General features: G+C 34.0%; 1 protein-coding gene across 5 annotated transcripts in view; it reads left to right on the top strand.

Annotated features, from left to right (window-relative positions):
- The window catches only part of ARHGAP32 (Rho GTPase activating protein 32), a 279,471-nt gene that overhangs the window by 70,267 nt on the left and 188,025 nt on the right, over positions 1 to 21,179 (top strand). The window contains exon 1 of one of the 5 annotated variants that reach the window (XM_037000879.2): positions 13,254 to 18,234. The exons of 2 other annotated variants lie outside the window; for them this stretch is intronic. In XM_037000879.2, the coding sequence (XP_036856774.2) occupies positions 18,119 to 18,234 (116 nt within the window). In that variant the 5' untranslated portion in view covers positions 13,254 to 18,118. Of the gene's footprint in view, positions 1 to 13,253; positions 18,235 to 21,179 lie in introns of those variants that run through there. 2 more of the 5 variants (XM_037000880.2, XM_073239490.1) reach the window with 2 other exon arrangements.

Below are 21,179 nucleotides of genomic sequence, written 5' to 3' on the forward strand. Positions count from 1 at the left end.
GAACTTCAGTGTTTTTAATCTTTTTTCTTTGTTTTGTCCATTCTTTGTTCTCCTGGATACTCCAAATGGTGAATAAACATATCGTAAAGACTTAAGCCACATTATCTCCATTAATGATACTCTGGTTTTAAAAAAGTTAATTCACTCTAGAGATGTTCTAGTTAAAGGAGAAGCATATGCATTGTTAAATGGTCTGCTCTGGCTGATAAAGTTTTCTTAAGGTTTTCATGCAAGTGTTGTAGTTTCAAAACTTCACTTGGTTTTCACTGTTGGTCAGTAAGGTTTAGCATGAAGAGATATGTTTGGAATTGGGATTGCCAAGGTTTGTTTTTTCATGACAGTGATTATGGATCCCTTCTGTTTGAGGTAGACTAAATTTTGTGAGATTGAGAAGGAGCATTGTATGTGTGTGGATGGGTACTTAATGTGAATATTAATAATCTCGATTTTAGGTAATTTTATTTATAAGTAGGAGCACATCTCTATCTTCCTTTTTCACTCTGGGAGACAGAATATTAATAATTGTATAGCAGAAAAATAAAGTTGTGATCTAACCTGAGAAAGTTTGAGGCAAGTCTTAGTAATTATCTTTACAAGTAATATGTGAATAGTATTATTATCTATCAAATACTAGAAAATTTGGAGATTACTGGAGAAATGACATTTCTGGCCTAGAAGAATAGAGATTTGGCTGGCTAGTCTGAGAGATTACCTAAGAAGATGATCTCTGCTGGTGTGTGACTTTAGTTCTCTATTTTTTTGTGCTTCCTGTATAGAAGAAAGATTGTATAACAGAACTCAGAAACATTTAGCTGAAAAACAGGTTTAAAGTTTCTTGTTCATCATTTGTAGGACAAGAATACTAGAGAAGTTACAGGAAAGGTGCCTCAGCCTGAATTCAATGAAACAATAAGAACAGAAGCAAAAATATGCTTTGCTTATAAATCTTTAATTATTTTTATATTTGATAATTAATTACAACTACCTAAACATCATGGATAAAGCATGAGAAAAAAATTTTTGTATATGTAACTGAATTTGAGTTTATTTCTGGTAGGAAAAAAGTACAGCTTTCAAAATAGAGCTATTCTATTTGAAATAATTCCCCAACTAAAACGTGAAAAGAACTTTAAAAATACAGCTATCAAGTTCTGGAGAGCATAATCTGAGTTTGATGTCTCTTTGTTGTGTGTTTGTGAATTCAGCACCCCATCCTGGTGTGGCCAAAAGACTGGTTGGTAACAGAATGTAAAGAGTTGTCCCTCTTGCCCCTGCTCAGTTCTGAAGAACCACATTAGCGCTCCCCAAGGGGTTGGCTGCAGCTGTCTTTGGGTGTACAACAAAGGTCAAGCTTCTCCCTTTGCCTAGTTAGGGTTCCTTCTCCTCCTCACTACAGATGTTGATTCATTGGCACTTCCCAAAAAACACTCTAGATGTCAAATCAGAGTCTGCTTCCTGGAGAATCTACACCCAGTACACACCTGGTGTTATTATTAGGTCTTAAATTTTCCTTGGTTAGCAGTTGTAATTCTGAATAGCTTTTATTATTTGGCATTATGTGAGGGTTTCTCTTGTGCTTCAGATACATGCCTGCAGAAACTATTTTCCTCAGGCCCTTTCTTCCCCACTGTCTTTCCTTTCCTGTATTTTTCCTTCCTTTTTCTATCTCATCTCTCTTGTCTCCTTTTATAGTTCTGCTATCACCATTTATATTTATATAAATTTATATCTGAGAAAATCAGGGAAGGCTTCTTAAAGGACATGATACGAATTAGTTTAGAACGAATAGAATTTGCCATATGTGTGTGTGTGTGTGATGGAGGACACAGTGCATTAAGGGTACAGGAAACCACCTCTGTAAAGAACTTGAAACTGTATGATAAGGGTGGGGAACTATGAACAGCTGCAGTGCTAATTGACAGAAGATGTGTTGTTGGTCAGATTAGCAAGGACCAGGTCATGTATACAATAAGGAAGTTTACACTACATTTTGTCACAACAGGATGCCATGAATAGTTTGTCTATATTTTCAGTACCAGATTTATAATAAGTAGGTATTATTGAACATATTTAACTTTCCACAGTATATTTAGAGTCACATATGACTACTCAGAATTTTAACTGACATAAAGTTAAAATACTTCTTAAATATTCACTGACTTTAAAAATAGATGTAAGTCAGAGTTGTTCTTGATATTTTACCTGAGAGTCTGCACAATAACAATAGTTTATAAGCACTTACTATATGCTAGGTACTTAGCTAGGTCCACTGTGTATGTTGTCACATTTAATTCTCCCAGTGTCGTTCTTAAGTAGGTGGTGTTACTCCAGTTTCGCATGCAAGGAAGTTGAGGCTTAAGTTATTAAATAGCTTGCCCAACATCTCATGGTATTCAGCAGGGCTGGGATTTGAACTCATATTTGACTCTCAAAGCTAGTGATTTTAACCATTTTGCAAAGCTGACCTCAGTGATAAGTATATGACTATTTCTCTGATTGGAGTACTTACTTAAAAGGTCAGAATAACTGTTGAGAACTATGAGTATTTGTTTTCTTAGTTTTTTTTTTAATTGAAATTATTCAGAAGTTAGAAATGGAGAAGAGCCAGTATTGAAATATTTTCTGTTTTCTGTATTTTTTGATTATATATTTCTGGGGAGGATAGATATCTCTGAGGCAATTGTTAAGTGATTCATGATATATAAATTGCAGAGCATACATGTTCATGGTTATAAAAGAAGGTAGCTTTAGAAAGTGCTTGTAGAAGGCAGATGCCTTTTATACTAAACTTTAAAAACATTAATGGTGCCCAGTATTTAAAATTTTCTTACCTCTTATGCAGTGTTAGATTTTGTCAAGTCATAACCCTTGGTATGATGTGTTTCCAAGGGTGACTTATCTTGTACCACTGTTTTATATCGGTATCTTCATTACCCTTATATATGGTTAGTGTTACTTTCTCATGGCAGTTTAATTTTCAGAGCATAGAAGAAAGTTTTCTGGATTACTTGAAATAATAGCTAATCAGAAAGAATGAGTATAGGTTTTGATATCAGACAGGGTTGAATTCAGGGCAGGAAGAATGAAAAGAGACAAAGGGTTATAATGATAAGGGTACACATTGATAATTTATACTTCAAGTAACAGTATTACCAAAGTCAAAACTATACAAAATAAGGAAAAATAGAAACTTTGGAGATAGCTGTGTGTGAAAAAATGAGGATTTAGAAAAACTCAAATAATGTACGACCATTCTAATTGAAGTATATTGAACTTTATACTCTAAAATCAGAATGCCCCTTCTTTTCGAGTTGTCTTGGAACGTTACAAAACTGATCATATACTAGGACATTAAAAAACACTCAAGAAATCCTCCAAATTAGAAATAGTTATAGTTTTCTAATCACATTGCAGTAAAGGTAGAAATGAATAATAAAAAAACCCATAAAAACAGTAAACACTATCACCTGGAAATTAAATCTCTAACTTTTGGATTAAAGATAAAATTTAAAAATGTATAGAATGACAGTAATAACAAAATGTATTAGAACCTATGAGATATAGCTAACACATGGAAAGGAAAATTGTCTTAAATATGCATATCAATAAACAAGAAAGAATTGGAATAAATGAATTACCCATCTAACACAGGGATAGAGAAAATAACAAAATATATCCAAAGAGAGCAAAGGAAGAAATTAAGAAAGACTGGTGGGCTGAGTCAATGGCCTCTCAAATATGTCCATGTCCAAGCCCTGAAATCAGTGAATATTTTACTTTACATGGTGTATTAGTTTACTGTGGCTGCTGCAATACATTACTACAAACTTGATAGTGTAACAGAAATTTATTCCCCTACAGTTTTGGAGACCAGAAGTCTGAAATTAAGGTGTTGTCAGACAGCTCCTTCCAGAAGCTCCAGGAAAGAATTGTTTCCTTAACTTTTCTTGCTTCTGGGAGCTGCTACCATTCCTGAACTGTTTACTCCAGTCTCTGCCTCTGTGTTCACATCACTTTTTCCTCTTCTGTGTGTCTAATCTCCCCCTTTTTTGTGTCTGATCTCCCTCTGGAATAAGGATACTTGTGATGGAATTTAGGGATCATCTAGATGATCCAGGGTTATTTCCTTATCTCAAAATCCTTAATCATATCTGCAAAGATCATTTTTCCAAGAAGGTAACATTCACAAATTCTAGGGATTAGGACATGGACTTGTCTTTGGGACACATATCAGATTACAATAGTAGCACAAGGGACTTTGCAGATGTGATTAAGTTGAGGATCTTGGCCTGGGGAGATTATCCTGGATGTCCTTGTGGGCCTTGAGTGACCACAGGGGCCATTATAAAAGAGAAGCAAGAGAATCAGAGTGAGCAGAAGATGAGATCTTGGAAGCAGCTGGTTGGAGTGCTGTGTGGAAGGGTCCATAAGCCAAGCAATACAAATGGCCACTATAAGCTGTGAAACACAGGAACAGATTCTTCCCTCTCTTTAAGGGACCAACCATGGTGACTCTTTGACTTTAGCTCAGGGAGACTGATTTTGGATTTCTGATATCTAGAAGTCTGATAAATTTGTGTTGTTTTAAGTCAGTAAGTTTGGTATAGTTTGTTACAGTAGCAGTTGGAAACTAATTCAAAGATCAAAGCAGAAATTAATACATACAGAATGTATTGAGTGCTAGGATGTGATCTAAACACTTTACATATATGAACTCATTTAGTTCTCACAATAGCTTTACAAAGTAGAAACTGTTATTGCTAAACTAAGGCACTGAAAAGTTAAATAACATGTTCAGTGAGGTGATAGATCTAATTAGAGAAATTGAAGAGTTTTATTTTAAAAATGAAATAACCTGTTTAAATTTCATTTCGAAGTGAGCATAGGCACAAAATATTTAAAGAATCATAAGATTTTCTCAACTCTTGAATCAAATATGAAAAACTGAGTGATTTCGATGATTTTTTAAGGAAAGTTATAACTACTAAGCTGACTCTAGAAGAGAGAGAAAGTTGAAGCAGAGCAATTATCATAGAAGAAATAGAAACACTTGTTAAGAGCAGCCCTCCTCCTTCCCACCTTAATGCACCAGACTTGGATGATATTGGAGGGGAAATTATTATACCTTTATGAAAGGGTTAATACCGGTGCAGTTTCAACTGTACAGAGAATAGAAAAAGAAGGAATCATTTCAAAGTTTTAAATGATGCTAGCAGAACTTGGCAAAGATTACACAAAGGCAACTGAACTAGTCTCACAAATGAGTGTCAGTGTAAAAATCCTATAAATGTTAGTAGACCCCAGTGCTCATTAAAGAATGATACACCTTGATGAGATGTGATTATGTAAAGATAATTTGCAAAGAATGCAAAGATAGTTCCTGTTTTAAATCACCATATAAATAAGTCAAATGAAAAATCTCATTTCATTACTTTTCTAGATTTTGAAAGGCATTAAAACAACATTCATTCTTGATAAAAGAATAGCTATTTTAACATGACAGAATCCTTCTGTGTGTGTGTGTGTGTGTGTGCGTGTGTGTTTGTGTGTTTTTCCAAAAGCCAGCATCATGATTACTGAGCGAACACTGGACACATTACCATTAACCAGAATAAAACAATGATAATCAGTGGAAAGGAGGACTCGGAGAGTAAAGTATTGCTTAAATTGAGTCTTGAAGGATGAGTCTTTGTTTACCAAGCAGATGAGTGAAAGACTGTTCAGAGGAGAGGGGTTAAACAATACAAAGGCATAGAAATGTAAAAAAAAAAAGGGTGAGTTCAGATATTATTTGAGTAGAGGTCATAAAAGGGAAGTAATTTTTGAAAAGCATTTCATACTGACTTTTATAATCAATACATAGTCTTAATGAGTAGGACTATTATCTAATTATAGTACTTAAGCAAGTTACAACTGTGGTATAAAGCTTTGAGAACATATTTGGAAACTTGTGAAGTGCACTTAATCCATGGTTAATTCTGAAGTCAGTGGGTAAAGTGAAAATAATGCCTAGTTATAAGTATTCTTGAAAGCCCTTTAAATTTACTATAAAGTACTGAATAAGAGCACACTAAATTCATCATAGTTTTTTTCCAGTAATGAAACAGATTTTCTATTTTTTTCAATTGAGTACCAAGTGACATACACTGAGTTAGATTTTTAAAAACTTTGTTGCATTAAAAATGCATGTTTTTAAACTACTTGGAATCATACCCAGTGCTGAATAGGTATTGGTGAGTTTGCCTAAGTTAATCACATAGCTGTGCCACTCTGTAGCTATTGTACATAGAGGTTGTAGTAGCTATTGTTTCTCAAGGTTGTTTTGTTGTTAAAAAAAAAACAACAGTAGCCTTCGGTTTTTATTTGGGAATCCTTTTATCCCAGTCTTGGTTCCCTAGGGACTAAGTAGGAACTCTGCCCTCCTGTTCCAAGGATGAAGTCTATGACTGAAGTCCCGGCCAAACAGCACAGTACACTCTTGGACACAGTGAGTGAGTGGTTCAGAAGTAGGTAAGAAATCTAAGCTAGCCCAATTAAACTGCATCTGTGATGCCTCCTAGAAGAGGGTGTGGGCTGTAGCTACCCGGGGGCTAGAAGGGCTGTAGTTTATGAGTAGTGAATGGATGCTGATCAGAAACTGGACTGAATGTTGTGGCGCATGTGAATGGGTATGGCTTATTGTCCTAGGGAGGTGTGCATGTTCTGTATTTGCCTAAACAGAGTGGTTCTGCAGGGTGTCCTTTTCTGCATTCACTTAGCACACAGTGGACAGACTTAAGGTCCTGCTTGTTTTGTTAAATAAAATTCTATTGGAAAACATTTATGCCCATTCCATTTACTGTTGCCTGTGGTGCTTTCCTTCTACAAAGGCAGAGTTGAGTAGTTGTGACAGAGACCATAAGATCCACAAAGCCTAAAATATTTATTATCTGGCCCTTTACAGAAAAAGTTTGCTAACTCCTAACCTACTACTTATGCAGGTAAAATCATGCACAAGCAAATGAAAAATTCATGTTATATTCAGATTGTTCTCTAATATATCAATCACTTTGGAACAAATTTGTGTTTTCAAAACAAATATTTTAGCAAAACTGTATGTGAAACTTAAGACTGTTGCCAACATCTAGAGAGCAAGGCAAAGCCAATAAATGGAGAGACATATTTTCAATTATATAAGCCAGTAATTTATTTTTACACTTAATCCAGTTTGAGTTTCATTTTCTATCTCATAATAGATTTTTTTCAAAAAAACTTAAACATACCAAAAAGTTCCGGATAGTATAGCGTTCCGATTTATCCCATATCCTGTTTCCCCTTTTCTTTGTATCTTACATTTTATAGTACATTTGTCACATAGTCACATGTAATGAATCAAAATAAATGCATAATTATTATCTAAAGTCCATACTTTATTTGAATTTTTAGTTTCTACTTACTGTTTTTTCTGTTCAAGGATAACAAATTACCCTTAGTCATCGTTTCTCCTAGGCTCTTCTTGATTGTGATGTTTTCTTAGACTTCCCATGATTTTGAGGATTTTGGTGGTTTTGACTAGTATTGGTCGATTTAATTTTTATAGACCCTCCTTAGTTTGAGTTTGTCTGACATTTTTTCTCATGGTTAGACTGGGGTTATGGGTTTTTGAGAAGATAACTACAGCAGTTCTTTTTAAAAAATTGCTTCTTGAGCAACAAGCATAGACCAGTTAAGATATACATGAGGTTATTGTTTTTATCTTCTAGATTTTAAAAATTTTTATTTAAAAAATCATTTAAAACACATATTCACCTTCTCCCCAGAAAATTAGAGTATATAGTCTCCATCCTTATCACTTTATGCCCTCATTTAATGTCTCAGTTTATCATCCCTATAGTATCTATGTAAGCTTTGTTATTTTGGCTGTTACACAGAACTGTATCTATTTGAAATAAATAAATGGCTTATGTAGCATTAGGAAACTGTTGCACTATTAAAAAATGTTATACACAAAAATATAATTCAAGATAAGGGTACCTGTCACATTACCAGGAGCTTTGGTCTAATACTTATATTTCAATAATGCAGAATTCATTTAATGCAGTTGAGATAGGGCATACTACTTTTGACAAGTCCTGTAATATGTTATTTAATAAGGGTTACAAGGGTGCTATTATGACATCTTGGACTCTTGTACTGGTTGCCTTTCTCCATTACTATTATAGTACCTGCTGCCAATTGGAAGGAATTTCAGTACATTATTAGATGTTGTCATTTACCTTTGGCAAGTAGTTCTGACAAATGGAAGATTAAAATTTAGCTGCTATAGGTGGTAATCCACATACTTTGTATCAGATAAAATACCTCCTGGAGTATTTTTCTAGTTTAACTGAAGCAATGATTTTGTCCATTTTTAGCAGAATGAGAGTTTCATTGAGCGTAGCAGCATGTTCGGGCCTTGGGGACATCTTGTGATTACCCTGAATCTCAATTTACATCATTTAAATTTCCAATGGTAGAACTACTAAGTATGTCAAACAGTTGTGGCTTAGACAAGTGTGAACCCATAGATTCCTTAAGTCTACTTAATTTTATTTGAAATATACTGTTATGAAATTTAAAACTTTGATGAGGTTTGGAGAATAAAATTAAGACATCATATATATTTTGGGGGACAACTAGGTGAAGACCGTATAAAAGTATAATTTGAGATCCAAATTAATCATGTTTGATAGCCCAAATAAGGTTTGCTTCTTTATATGTAAAATAAGCAACTTTTTAGTCACCATATTAAAATTTTGTTACCTTCTTGTAAGTATTTTGAATCACAAATATTTAAGTATATAACATCCTCTGCACTTTCCTAGAGAATTTGTGTAAGCATACCTTGCTCTAATGGCCACCTGAAATGTTTACAGTTGTACTATTATGTCTATAGTAATTATAACATTCCACAAACTGTGGCAGATTCATACAGGCATTTATAAAGGAAATATTATTGGAGAAACACTTGTAAATTATGTTGTGTTAAATTAAGCAATTGATTATTAATAGAATAATGATACTGTTACAGCCTTACTGAGAATTGTTTGCTTCGGTAGACCCAAGAATTCCAAAATGAAAAAGTTGAAAGAAGATGGTGACTTTCCTTCTTTGTTTGCCAGAGCTCTGTACCAAGAAGATAAAACCTCCTATATGTACATATATTATAAACACCATGATTTTGCTTCCATTTCCCACAATGAGGGCCTTACTAGTGTATCAGGCAGTTCAAGGGCATAGTTGATAATTATGTTGCTCTTCCCACTCATTCAGCCTTCTTAATCACATACAGCTTGTGAACAGTCCTTTCACATTTGCATTGTTCAATTCTGAGTTATAGGATTAAAAAATGGCTATTTATACAATTTTATTTTATTTTACACAAGTCCAATAATTATTTTTTAATAATTTAAAAAGTTGAGATATAGTTTATATATAATATTTCAGATGAAGAACTTAGTGACTAATTAGTTATATACATTATTAAATGCTCATCATGATAAATGTAGTTATCATCTGTTACCATACAAAGATATTACAGTATTATGAGCCATATTTGCTATACTTCCATCCCTGTATGGTCAATTAATATATGACAAAGGAGGCAAGAATGTATAATGGAGAAAAGACAGTCTCTTCAATAAATGGCATTGGGAAAACTGGACAGCTATGTGCAAAAGAATAAAGCTGCATCATTGTCTTAACACTATATACAAAAATAAACTCAAAATAGATTAAAGACCTACATGTGAGACCTGAAGCCTTAAAAGTACTAGAAGAAACTGTAGGAAATAAGCTCTTGAATATCAACATTAGAAGTTTTTTTCTGGAAACAAAAACAAAAACAAGTACGACTTCATCAAATCAAAAAGCTGCACAGCAAAGGAAGCCATCAACAAAATGAAAAGGCAACCTTACTGTATGGGAGAGTATGTTTTCAAATGGTATATCTGGTAAGGGGCTAATATCCAAAATATATAAAGAAGTCAAATGACTCAACATACACACACAAAAAATATCTAATTGAAAAACGGGCAGAGGACATGAATAGAAATTTTCCAAAGACATATAGATGACCAACAAATGTGTGAAAAGATATTCAACATTACCAATCATCAGGGAAATGCAAATCAAACCCGCAGTGAGATACCACCTTGTATTAGTCAGAATGGCTAGTATCAAAAAGAAGAAATGACAAGTATTTGTGAGGATTATGGAGAAAAGGGAACCCTCCTGCACTGTTGGTGAGAATGTGAATTGGTGTAGTATGAAGGTCCCTCAAAAAACTAAAAATACTTATGCAGTTTTAATACTCTTCATTTAGGAATGCTGTTTTTTGTTTGAATCATTGATCAGTTCAGAAATTTAAAAAAAGCATATCACTTTTTGGGACTTAAATCTTGTACTTGTTTTTTCATATGTGAATACCTGATCACTATGCAACTGGGCTGTCAGATAAATGGAATCAACTGTGAAGAACGTGAAATGCAGATTCTAGGATCCGGTCTGTGTGGAGGTGGGAAATCCTGTATTTTTTAAAAAATCACCCAAGTGATTCTGATGCCCAGTCAGAGTTTAGGAACCAGCCATAACATATTTGTGCAGTTCTCTTAGGTACATTCTGAGGGACTTGTGACTTTTGGTTTACGTAGAAGGCACTGAGATATGTAGAGAAATAGCTGTTCTGTTGTGTTAGATGCTCAGTATTTTTTATGGTAGCAATTTTATTCAGTAGTAAGACTTGAAAGATCTAACTGGCCATAATGGAGTTTACTATATAGTAAATATTGATACTGGTTCTAAAACATACTTTGTACAGTTTTTTTTTTGCTATAATGCGATGTACATATTTCTGAAAAAGTTTGTGGTTTTCTAAATCATGCACTAAAAAGGTATTATAAAGATAGGATTGCACACATCACTCAAAATCTACACAGCTTTGTATCCAGGACATTATTAAAACAATAGCAATCTTAACAGCACAGTTAAAAATATGTCAAGTTGCTAATAAGTTAGAAATAATACAGTACATATGGCATTTACTTTTAAGAAAAGGTCATGGCTCTCTGATAGAAAGGGGTTTAATGAAAGATTAGGATTGTTAAATTACAGAGTTGCATAGAGTCCACACAAAGGAGGACATACTGCAAAAAGCCCTATCAAGATATAGGGTGGGGCTAATTGAACTAGCAACAATGTGTCCTGAATGGGCATCATGTATAGTACGGCCCCTGCATTTTACTGCATTTCCCTTACAGCTGTGAATTTTGTGTTAAACTGAATGTATCTGGCTGAAAGCATTAATATGTAGAAAAACTGTTAAACATAAGTCACAGAAATGTGTTAGAGCAGAAGAGATCATACTTTGGCCATTTTGGAGAATACCTTACTGGTGAAGTGTGTCATCTCTGGAGTCAGACTTGTTGGGTGAATCACAACCTCTTTGTACCTGTTTCTCCTGTATTTCTGGAAGTATTTTGAAAGTGATTTTTTGAAGTATTGTAGGGAAGTAGAAAGGAGAATGCTAAATTTGTTGTTTCCTTGATCCCTACCCCCAACCCCCCACCCCGAGGTTTTTGTGGATATCAGAATTAAAATAAGATACTATGTGGAAATTTACCATACGATGTGAGGTGGACTTCAGAAGAGATGTCCTTAGAATTTCTAATAATTTTGGAAGTATTCAAATTTATAAAATTTCTCTAAGTGCTGAGTTGTTTCAAGTTCTTTGTGTTCTCTGACTCAAATATTTCTCTGGCCCTTTATTCTTTTCAGCGGTAGATATCCACTGACCAGATTTCTTCTGACTATTATACATGTCTGCCCCAAATACTGAGTTGAGCAAATGTTCCTAATTTCAGAGATGACAGCCTAACAAAAATCTGAATAACAGCATTGGAAGAATTACCCCTCATATTGATTCACAACCAGCCTGCAGTTGAGCATTCTGTTATCTTCATGAGGAAGGGTATTGGTATCCTTGCTGAAATCCCCAGACATTCTGGTTAATGATTAGGTCTGTGTCCTCCATGAGTTTTTAAGGAGTTGTATACAAAGTCTGCATCTTGTCTTCCTCCTTTTTCCCTCACACTACCCTTAGCTGACTAAAGAGACCCCATTTCATCTACCTTTTTCTCTGCTTCCCTCTTTAAAACTAATTTCTTTTGTTCTACCAATTTCAACAAAATTAAGTTCTAATTAAAATAATTTTCACTTTAGGTTTGAATGCTCAACAAGCTTGACACTCTCAAAGATAATTTGCTTTTTATATTGTTAACATAATTCTCTAAATAGGTTATGAGTCACTGTTACTAATGAGTGTGTGCATATCATCACAGGGCAGAAAACTGTTTTGGGGGCAGAAAAAAGGATTGAAAAATCTCTGTTTTAAAGCCTCACTTGATCAGCCTTAGTTTTTTCTTTGGAAATGCTGTGAATGACCATCCTTTCTTGTTGAATACTTAGTTCTTGTAATGTATTGTAACTGTTTTTATTATTAAGCTCCTTAATATTAGACTATGTAGTTACTGAAAGATTATAATGAATTCAACTCTCAATGCCTTTTCTTCTCTTAAAAGTTCCCTAAAGCCTGTGTTTTAGACGTAAATTCCCATCCTCCCTTTGGCTTAATTTCTCTTTGTTACTTGTCATTGGCTTTGAAATACATCAGAGTCCTTTGAAAATAGTAAACTGCTGTACTAATCTAAGGTGATCTTTTTATTGTGCTGGTGTCTATTTTATGTATTTTGTACTTTGTATTTGAAAATGACAGAATGGATGTTTATCACTGGCTGGTTGGTTGATGATCACGGATAAACCAGTGCATGATGAGTTGTATTTTCCATTTGTTCACTTAAGACCTCCTTGTTAGTTTGTGGATGTAGTTAATATTTGTAGTATCTTTTACCCTTTTAACTTCTTTGACTTGGAGATTCTGATACCACTGGCCAAGTAGTAACAGTGTTAAGTGTGTGTGCTGGGGGGAGATCCTCTAGTTCTCCTTGGTGAAGCTTGGTATGAACCTGTCTGCTTTCCAAGCTCATGAAACTTTATTTATATTTAGTCTTCTGTGTTATTTTATATCATGAATTCATATCTTTTCTGGTATGCAGCCTGTTACAGATAAATCTTTGACCACTTGATTCCTGCTAATTTAATCTCAAACATTTAAGAGTTGATAAGCTAAGTTTAGTGGACTAGAATGGGATAGTCTAGAATGGGATAGTCTTGAATTTCAGTTTTTTTCACGTGATTGATAATTTCTTCCATGATATCAGTTGTTTCTTCTTCCTGTCCAAATCAGAGTGATTTTAACGTTTCTGCTTTCTACATTAAGGATTTTACATAGCTCACACAGCTCTTACGTAGTCTTCTAAAATTGTAGGAACTGATTAGTAACAAACATAAGGGATTGAGTTTTAGTATTAGTCACAGATTGTTCAGATGTGTGCAGATACTTGCCATTGTCCTTTTATAAATCGCATGGGAGGACATAGACATGCCATACAGTGTTGTGGAGGATGCAGAGCCCATCTAGAGTAGAAACCAAATGACACTTGACCTCTCCGTGTGCTGTGGCTTGGATAGCTGCCCACCCCCCACCCACCCCCGCCCCCAAGTACCTGGTTAAGTCATTGCAAGAATATATTATCTGTGGCATTTTAGTTACTTTTGTCTTTGTATTATCTATCATTTTACTATTTTGCTGTTCATTTGATTAACATTTATTTTAGAAGGCTGGCAGATAAGGCAGAAAACATCAAACTAAAGCATTCAGTATAGCTTTTAAGAATTAATTCCCATGAAGAAAATATGAGAGTAAGAAGAGCCTGTAGAACATCACTTTTGGGATGTAATCAGCATGTTCCTGAATGCCAGAGATGCTATAGGACCTGGTTTCTTCAACAAATATATGATAAAAAAAAAAAAGGGAACCTTTAAACCAGAAGGGACTTAAGAGACTTATTAACTAAAATACCGTGTGTACATGTTTTTTGTTGAATTTTGACTCTATTTATATATTTGATAATTCTGCTTTCCTGGGTTTTTTTTAATTGAAACATAGTTGATATACAATATTATATTGGTTTCAGGTATGCAACATAGCAATTTGACTTTCTGATTCAAACAAACCAACTATTAAAAAAAAAACTTGTGACCATTGGAAAACTTTGTACACTGACTGGATATTTGTGATATTAAGGGATTATTGACTGATTTCTTTAGGTGAGATAATGATAGCTTAGTAATTTAGAAGAGTTCCTGTCCTAACTGGAATTTTGATTCCTTTCTAAAGGAGATTAACATTTTTTAGTAGTTCCAAAAAATAGATTCATGAAACATTTTTTATTATACCTTTTTTTTTTAGCACTTACCATTTACAATGCTGTGTTGTGTTCTTACTTTATATATACTGACTTCAATTGCAGTTATGATTGGGCATGGTTACTCTGTTGAGATGAGGAGACTGAATTTAGAGATCTTACGTAAATTGCCTGATTCACACAGGTAATAAGTGATACAGAAGGAATTTGAATCATCTGAACTTCACTAAATAAGAAAAAAACAGCGTTATTTCTAAAATGGAGACTATGGATACTCAAAAGTAGTACTGTTGTTTTCATTTGCTTTGTATATATATGTTGAATGCTGCTTATAACAGTGAAACAGTAGCTTAATGGATTGCCATTATCAGTAAGCACCAGTTTAGTTCAGTATCTAACATACTTTTCTTACCACAAGGGAATAGTGATAAAATATGAAGATTCTGAATTGACACTCAAAAAAACAGCTTTATTATTTTGCAAGTACTGTTTGAGACATCAAAAAATATATTTTGCTTTCATTATACTTTTGAAAACATAAGATGAAAAGCACCACAGGATATAATGTTAAATGTCTGGCTCTAGTAAAACCAGAAGAAATAGACAGATACTCAATTTCTAATTAATGTATCATTGAAATTTAAATATGTCTGTATCTTTTAAAGAGTTACATATATTAATTACTTTATTATAGTTTATTCTTCAAAAGATTCACTTTATTATTATTTTTGCAATTGACAAAATTTAGCAGAACAAATTTCCATAAAAAAAGGTCATGGAAAAAAAGCCTGTTTCGTGAAATAAATTTAAGTGAACAGCTGTGAATTTAATTCTTCTTTCTAGGAAAAAGGAACTGAAGAGTTACTGATACCAGGAATAGAAGTATACTTGTTTTAAGATATATCAGAAAAAACTTATCTCAGATTAATGTCTAGAAGTATGGGTTTAGCTTCCATTATTTCAGGAGAGGATGATTGTGATTTGAGAAAAATACTTGTAATTTTATAAGTCGCTGAATGTTGTCTAATACTTTAAGTCTAGTTATTGTTGACTCCCAGTTTTACTCCTGTCATCTTCTCTGGGTGATAGCAAGGGAGCAGGCAGAATAAGATAAATAGCAAGCTGCTAAAATTACTTCAGTCTCTAATCATTCTATAGTAGAGTGAGCTATCTAGGGAAGGACACCAGTAGGTAAAACAGTAGATTGAAAACATTCAATTTACTGCCCTTTTTTCAGGTAGTTCAGTGGGATGAGTATTATTAAGTTTACACAATACCCTGAGCTTTTCAAGTATGCGGAGTTTACAACCTGTTCCCCCCTTTGTTTTGCTTAGCCTCAATTTTTCTCCCTAGTGATTTCCTCCTAGTCCCTCCCATACTTCTCCCAGACCTTCTGCTGAGATGAAGTCTAGTTGGATCATTTTTTTTCTCCCTTGGTTATTATTCATTAAGTTCAAAGTTAACGTATTTCTTTGCAGTATCATTAGCATTAGGAAGAGGTCCAGTTACAGCAGTTACCAGAAGTACTGTACATATAGTTCAGTTTTTCCCAAGACCACAATTTTCAGGGCCCTAAATTTGAAGTAATGTGGTTTTCTTGCTCTGTATCTCACTGACTGTGACATATTCAATCTAAATTCTAGCTTAGAAATATTTCCTTTAATTCAGTATTATTTAAAGAACACTCAGCCTTCATTACCTTTACAAAACCTTTTACCAAATCAGTTGTGGCTTAATTAATGTTCAATATTGTGCTTTTACTCATTACCTCTTACCAGTATTTTCATTTAACCTCTACATGTAGATTTACAGAAGAATTATAACTTGTTTCAGAGTTTTAACAGTATATAGTTTTGATTTATTTTATTTGTAGATTGAAAGCAAAAATGAGTAGTCTCTCAGACCATTGACATGGTTGCTTAGCCAGTGAGGATTTCCTAGATCTCTAGATTCTAATGTGTCTGATAAAGCAAGTATTTTTTTATTTACTGAGTGTGCCATTGGAATGATGAAATTAATATGACTTGCTTGTTCTTTGTGCCCATGGCTGATTAGATGTATGAGTTGTTCTATGGAGCCTTTGACTACTTTAATTTTATTTGGAAGACTGAGATAGTAAAATGCAGCATCCAGCAGCTATTCAAGGAAGAAACTGTGGAGTGAATCTTAATTCTTGTAGTTAACTTCTTTAAAACTAGAAAATTAAATAGCTAATACTTTTCTATGTTAAAAACAACGTATTATCATTTAAAAAAAGGAAAAATTTATCAGTGCTTTTGCTGTATAGTTTCTCAGGCTTTTTTCTAGATATGTATATATTGAAAAATACTATTTTTTAAAATAGTGGGATCACTCTATATAGTGTTAAAAAATTTATTTTGCATTTACTGGTACCAAGCATACTGTAGCACAGTAATTAAAATTTGTGTTGAGGGAGTCCGATTAGCTAAACTGCCATAGTGTTTTTCTTTAACTATGAGATGATGATTCTAGATAGAAGGTGTAGCAATTGATGGCAGTTAGTGTTCCTATGAAAGCTTAGCCTAAGTTAAATATGTATGGATTTGTTTTGAGAGGAAATTATTAGGCTAGTTTGCAAGATATCTCTGTAAATTGTTCAGTTTTTCTGAATCCATTCCACATCATATTTTGGGTTGAGGCAGGAATGCATTTAATAACCACAGTCAGTAGGTGAAAGCATATAAATTTTTGAAGCAGTAAGGTTAATAGAAAGGAAAAAGTTATTGTATAAACAAAGTCAGCCAGAGGGTTTATTTTCTTTATTTGAAAATTTGAAAATTCAAGAGTCTTACAGTAGATACCTTTAAAAATTTTTTTGCTGGTCAGATTTAATAGAAAATCAGGGCTTTTAGCCATTTGTGGCTGCTCAGTAAAAGACAGACAGCCACAAATATCTGACATGCCTGTGTTGGGACCAGAATGACTACTGTTTTCTGAGTAACAGTTGTGTTGTTACCAGTGTTACAGATGTAGCACCTGTTTCCCAGCAAATCATTTTATCGCTGCTATGGGCACCTGCAGTTTAAATTATCTGTAAAAATGTTGCATGTTTTTATTTGATGTAATTGTCAGTGTCTTTTAACTTGAATAGTACTCATTTTTTTTCTTTAAAAGGCCATAGCCATGCCTGGCTGTTATGTCCCACTTTGGATAGTTGAGCAAAGGTGTACTTGGCAGTTACTATGGAGGGGAAGGAAAGATGGCACATATTAGAAGGCATGAAGTTGGGCAGGTCCCTAGACCATGCTTATCTGCTCTGTAAACTGTGGTCCTCCTTAACTGTGAGACCTTTAACTGCCTCTCATTGTGCTTGGCCCAGGATACCTTTGAAGTGTTGTCCTTTCTAGTTTTCTCTTTGCCTTCCTTAAGTCTGAGATAGCAAAAGGATGTAAATGAGAAAGGTCTGCATTTTGAAAATGTCTACTTTCAACTTATTAACTGGAAACTTTGGGAAGAGAAAATAGTTATTCAGTAAATACTTAGTGAAAAGTCACCTTCATTTGGGTTCTGGGCTTGGTTATGTAGGTCATAGAGCCTAAGGCAGTGGGAGGGGTCCTGGTGTCACAGGTGTAGTAGTCTGATGCAGTGAGTGTGCTGTATGTGATTTCCTGTCTTTACCCCAACTGTAATTAAACTAGCGCATAATAGACTGTGTGTATCAGCCACACACTTGAGTATACATAAATGGAGCCGAACAACCTGAGCACTGGTGTTCTTTATTCTATGCCTTGAGGTTTCAATTTTTTGAATACAGGATGGAGACTGAAAGTGAGAGTAGCACTTCAGGAGATGACAGTGTCTTTTGGTTGGATTCTGAAGTTGTAACACAGATGACTGACAGTGAAGAGGGAGAACGGGGAGAAAATTTCAGGTAATTGTGGAATTCTCAGTTCTCTCTCTCACCTTTGTTCCTCTGTCCACCACTTCCTCTGCCCACTGTGAGTTTTAATCCCTTTTCTGCTAAGACTTTTGTTTTCTCAGGGGAAGGTTTGGAGCTAAAGAGGACAGGTTTCCAGTTGTATATAGTACTCCTCATTCCACAGCTTGCCCTGAGCTTGTAAAATGCATTTAAAATGACTTGTTAGAACACCAGGAAGAGAAGGTGTTAGACAGGTTTTGTACTGAAGTAGCATTTCAGGAATTTCAAGTAGAGACTCATAATGAACTACTATACCCCTTCCTATATCTGTTTTTTACTGAATATATTTGATCAGAATTTGAATCTTGTAGATTTTTCTTCCTATCTTTTGGAATATGTTTTTTTTTTTTGTGTGTGTGTGTGAGTGTGCTTTTGTTGCCTTATTCATATGCATTACATTTTTTGATTAAGTACAAATTAATTATTTAATAGCTTTGAATTGTGTTCTTGTCTCTGACCTTTCATCTCACTCCTTTTTCTCCTAGCTGATGTTTATCGGTTTTCAATCTCTAGAACTTCATATTGATGTATTTAGAGAATGCCTCTGCATAAGCAGCTTTCAAAGTTCAGTGGCCTCGGTGAGGAAAGGTCCCACCCAGCTTATGGAAATAGGACCATTTGTTTATTAATTCTTTTGTACTGTTACAAATTTTAGTAGGCTTTATTCTGGATTTTCTTTTTCAAACAGGTTTAACAATTTAATTCTTGTGGAGGTATTAACATTTTTTTGAGGAAGTTTTCTCTACATTTTTGTCACTTTTATCTACATAGTATCATTGCCACATGGGCAGTTAAACATCTTTTATAATTTTACCTATGAGTCCTTGGGTAGGTGAACATACTCTTTGCATCAGATCTTGTCTCTATGTTTAATGTTAAAGAGGTGTCTCTCTCTTTCTCATGTGCAAGGATTTCTTTAACTACAGATTTTTTTTTAAAGTCTTGGTAAAATGACAGAAGGGTTTGAATGTCAGGAACTCTTGATAACCCACACTAAATTTGCTAATAATCACCAAACTTGCTGATAATCATTGGTTAAAATGAATAACAAGTATGTTTTAAATTTTAAAGAATAATGTTCAGAATATGAAAATGAACTATTTTATTAGTGTATGAAGTTCTTTCTTTGTGTCAACTTTCTCCTTTCTCCCATAACTTTGTTTTGCTTTTCTTATTTGAGTAATAGGCCACTTCTTTCCCAAAGTGTGCTAATGTTAACAAATTTGCTATGATATGGCCAGATTCTCATGAAGAATTAGTAGGAATAAAGTATGTGTGTTAAAATTGGGGTTTGTATTAAATTCTCGGTGTCTGTCAAAGGAAGAAAAAAACCTCGGACGTTGTTGTTATAATAGATTTGGTACTGTCATCTTTGATATACTTATTAGGCAACAGAAGGCTGTCTGGGATTTTCTTTTGACAGTTAAATTTAAAAGCAGATTTGGGTTAATGTTGTAAATGTTGAGCTTTTCTTTACCTCATGACTATGTGAAAACATTTTCATATAGAGAAACGAATTAGTATATGCATTGTTTTAGGAAACCATGATACCATAGGGCATTTGTCATTTTTTTTTGTATGTACCACATTTTTTTTTATTAACGTATCATTGATATATAATCTTGTGAAGGTTTCACATGAGCAACATTGTGGTTATTACATTCCCCCCCCTATTTTCAAGTCCCCACAATATACCCCATTACAGTCACTGTCCATCAGCATAGTAAGAGGGCATTTGTCATTTTTATAATGATATTTCATATCTGAATATGATCATAGCTCACCCAAACCAAGTATGTCATAGAGGTTTGATGTTATTTTAAGTGCAATACAGAGCTCAGGGTAAGGCCACATTTCCTGTAGTGGTTCTCACCTATTCATCATTAAGACATGAGGAAATGTGGCAGCAGAGTGCCTTCACAACATTTACGGCGGTGTTCCAGCTGAATGCTTAGGAGGAGAAATTGTGTGGGTGTCGAAGGTGAAGGGTTGGACAGTAGGAGTCACAGCTGTAACATTGGGAAAACCAAATAGTATGTAGTGTTGTATATGAGAGTTGTTTTTGTAAAACAGTTTAATAATTTAAAAAAATACAAAAAGTCTTCATGTGTTTCTGTAAAATCTATACTAATACACATTAAACCAAACTGTCATTATTGGTTACATTCTAATTAATTCCCATATATACAAACACACACATGCACATATATACACAATGAAGGGAAAAGATTGTATGCTTCTTTTTCTGTGAATAGCTTTGAATCTAGGTTTTGAATTCATTCTTAAATGAAGAATAGCATGTGTCATCTGAGACACCATGCCTAATAAAGTAAAGTCATACTATACCTAGAGTGTAGGATTCTGGTGCTTCCAGCTATCATCTGCTTTAGGAGGAAGTATTCACAGAGAGGCATCAGTCCAATAGCTTTTGGAATAGCGTTTATTTTGGGACTTGGAGGAAAGAGTGCTTTTTCTTAATATTTTAGCCTTGTAGGAAGTGGTAGTAGTTGAAAATTGTCTCAACTAATGACTCACAAATCTCTCATATTTCTCATTTCTAATTTGTGGAGTAAAGTTCATGTGTCCCATATCACTGTGGTAAAATAGTTCATGGACTAGAATATTTAGAGATCCTCAGAATCCAAATCCTTAGAGTATAATATCCTTAGGGATCATTAGAAGTACCTTTTTTAAATAAAAAGGGTATATGAGGTAGAAAAGGAAAAACAAATGTTTTAAGAAAGAAAAAAATTATTTGAGGTGTTATATGCAGTGTATTGAGCCAAATATGTTATATGATATATCAGCTATCTTCATATATTCCTATAAAGTAGGTTTTATTTTTATTATTTTTTCCCATTTTCCAGATGAGGAATTTAAGGCTCAGAAAGATACAT

The sequence above is a fragment of the Manis javanica genome, chromosome 6, assembly GCF_040802235.1.
Source record: "Manis javanica isolate MJ-LG chromosome 6, MJ_LKY, whole genome shotgun sequence".
In the NCBI taxonomy this organism is placed as follows: Eukaryota; Metazoa; Chordata; class Mammalia; order Pholidota; family Manidae; genus Manis; species Manis javanica.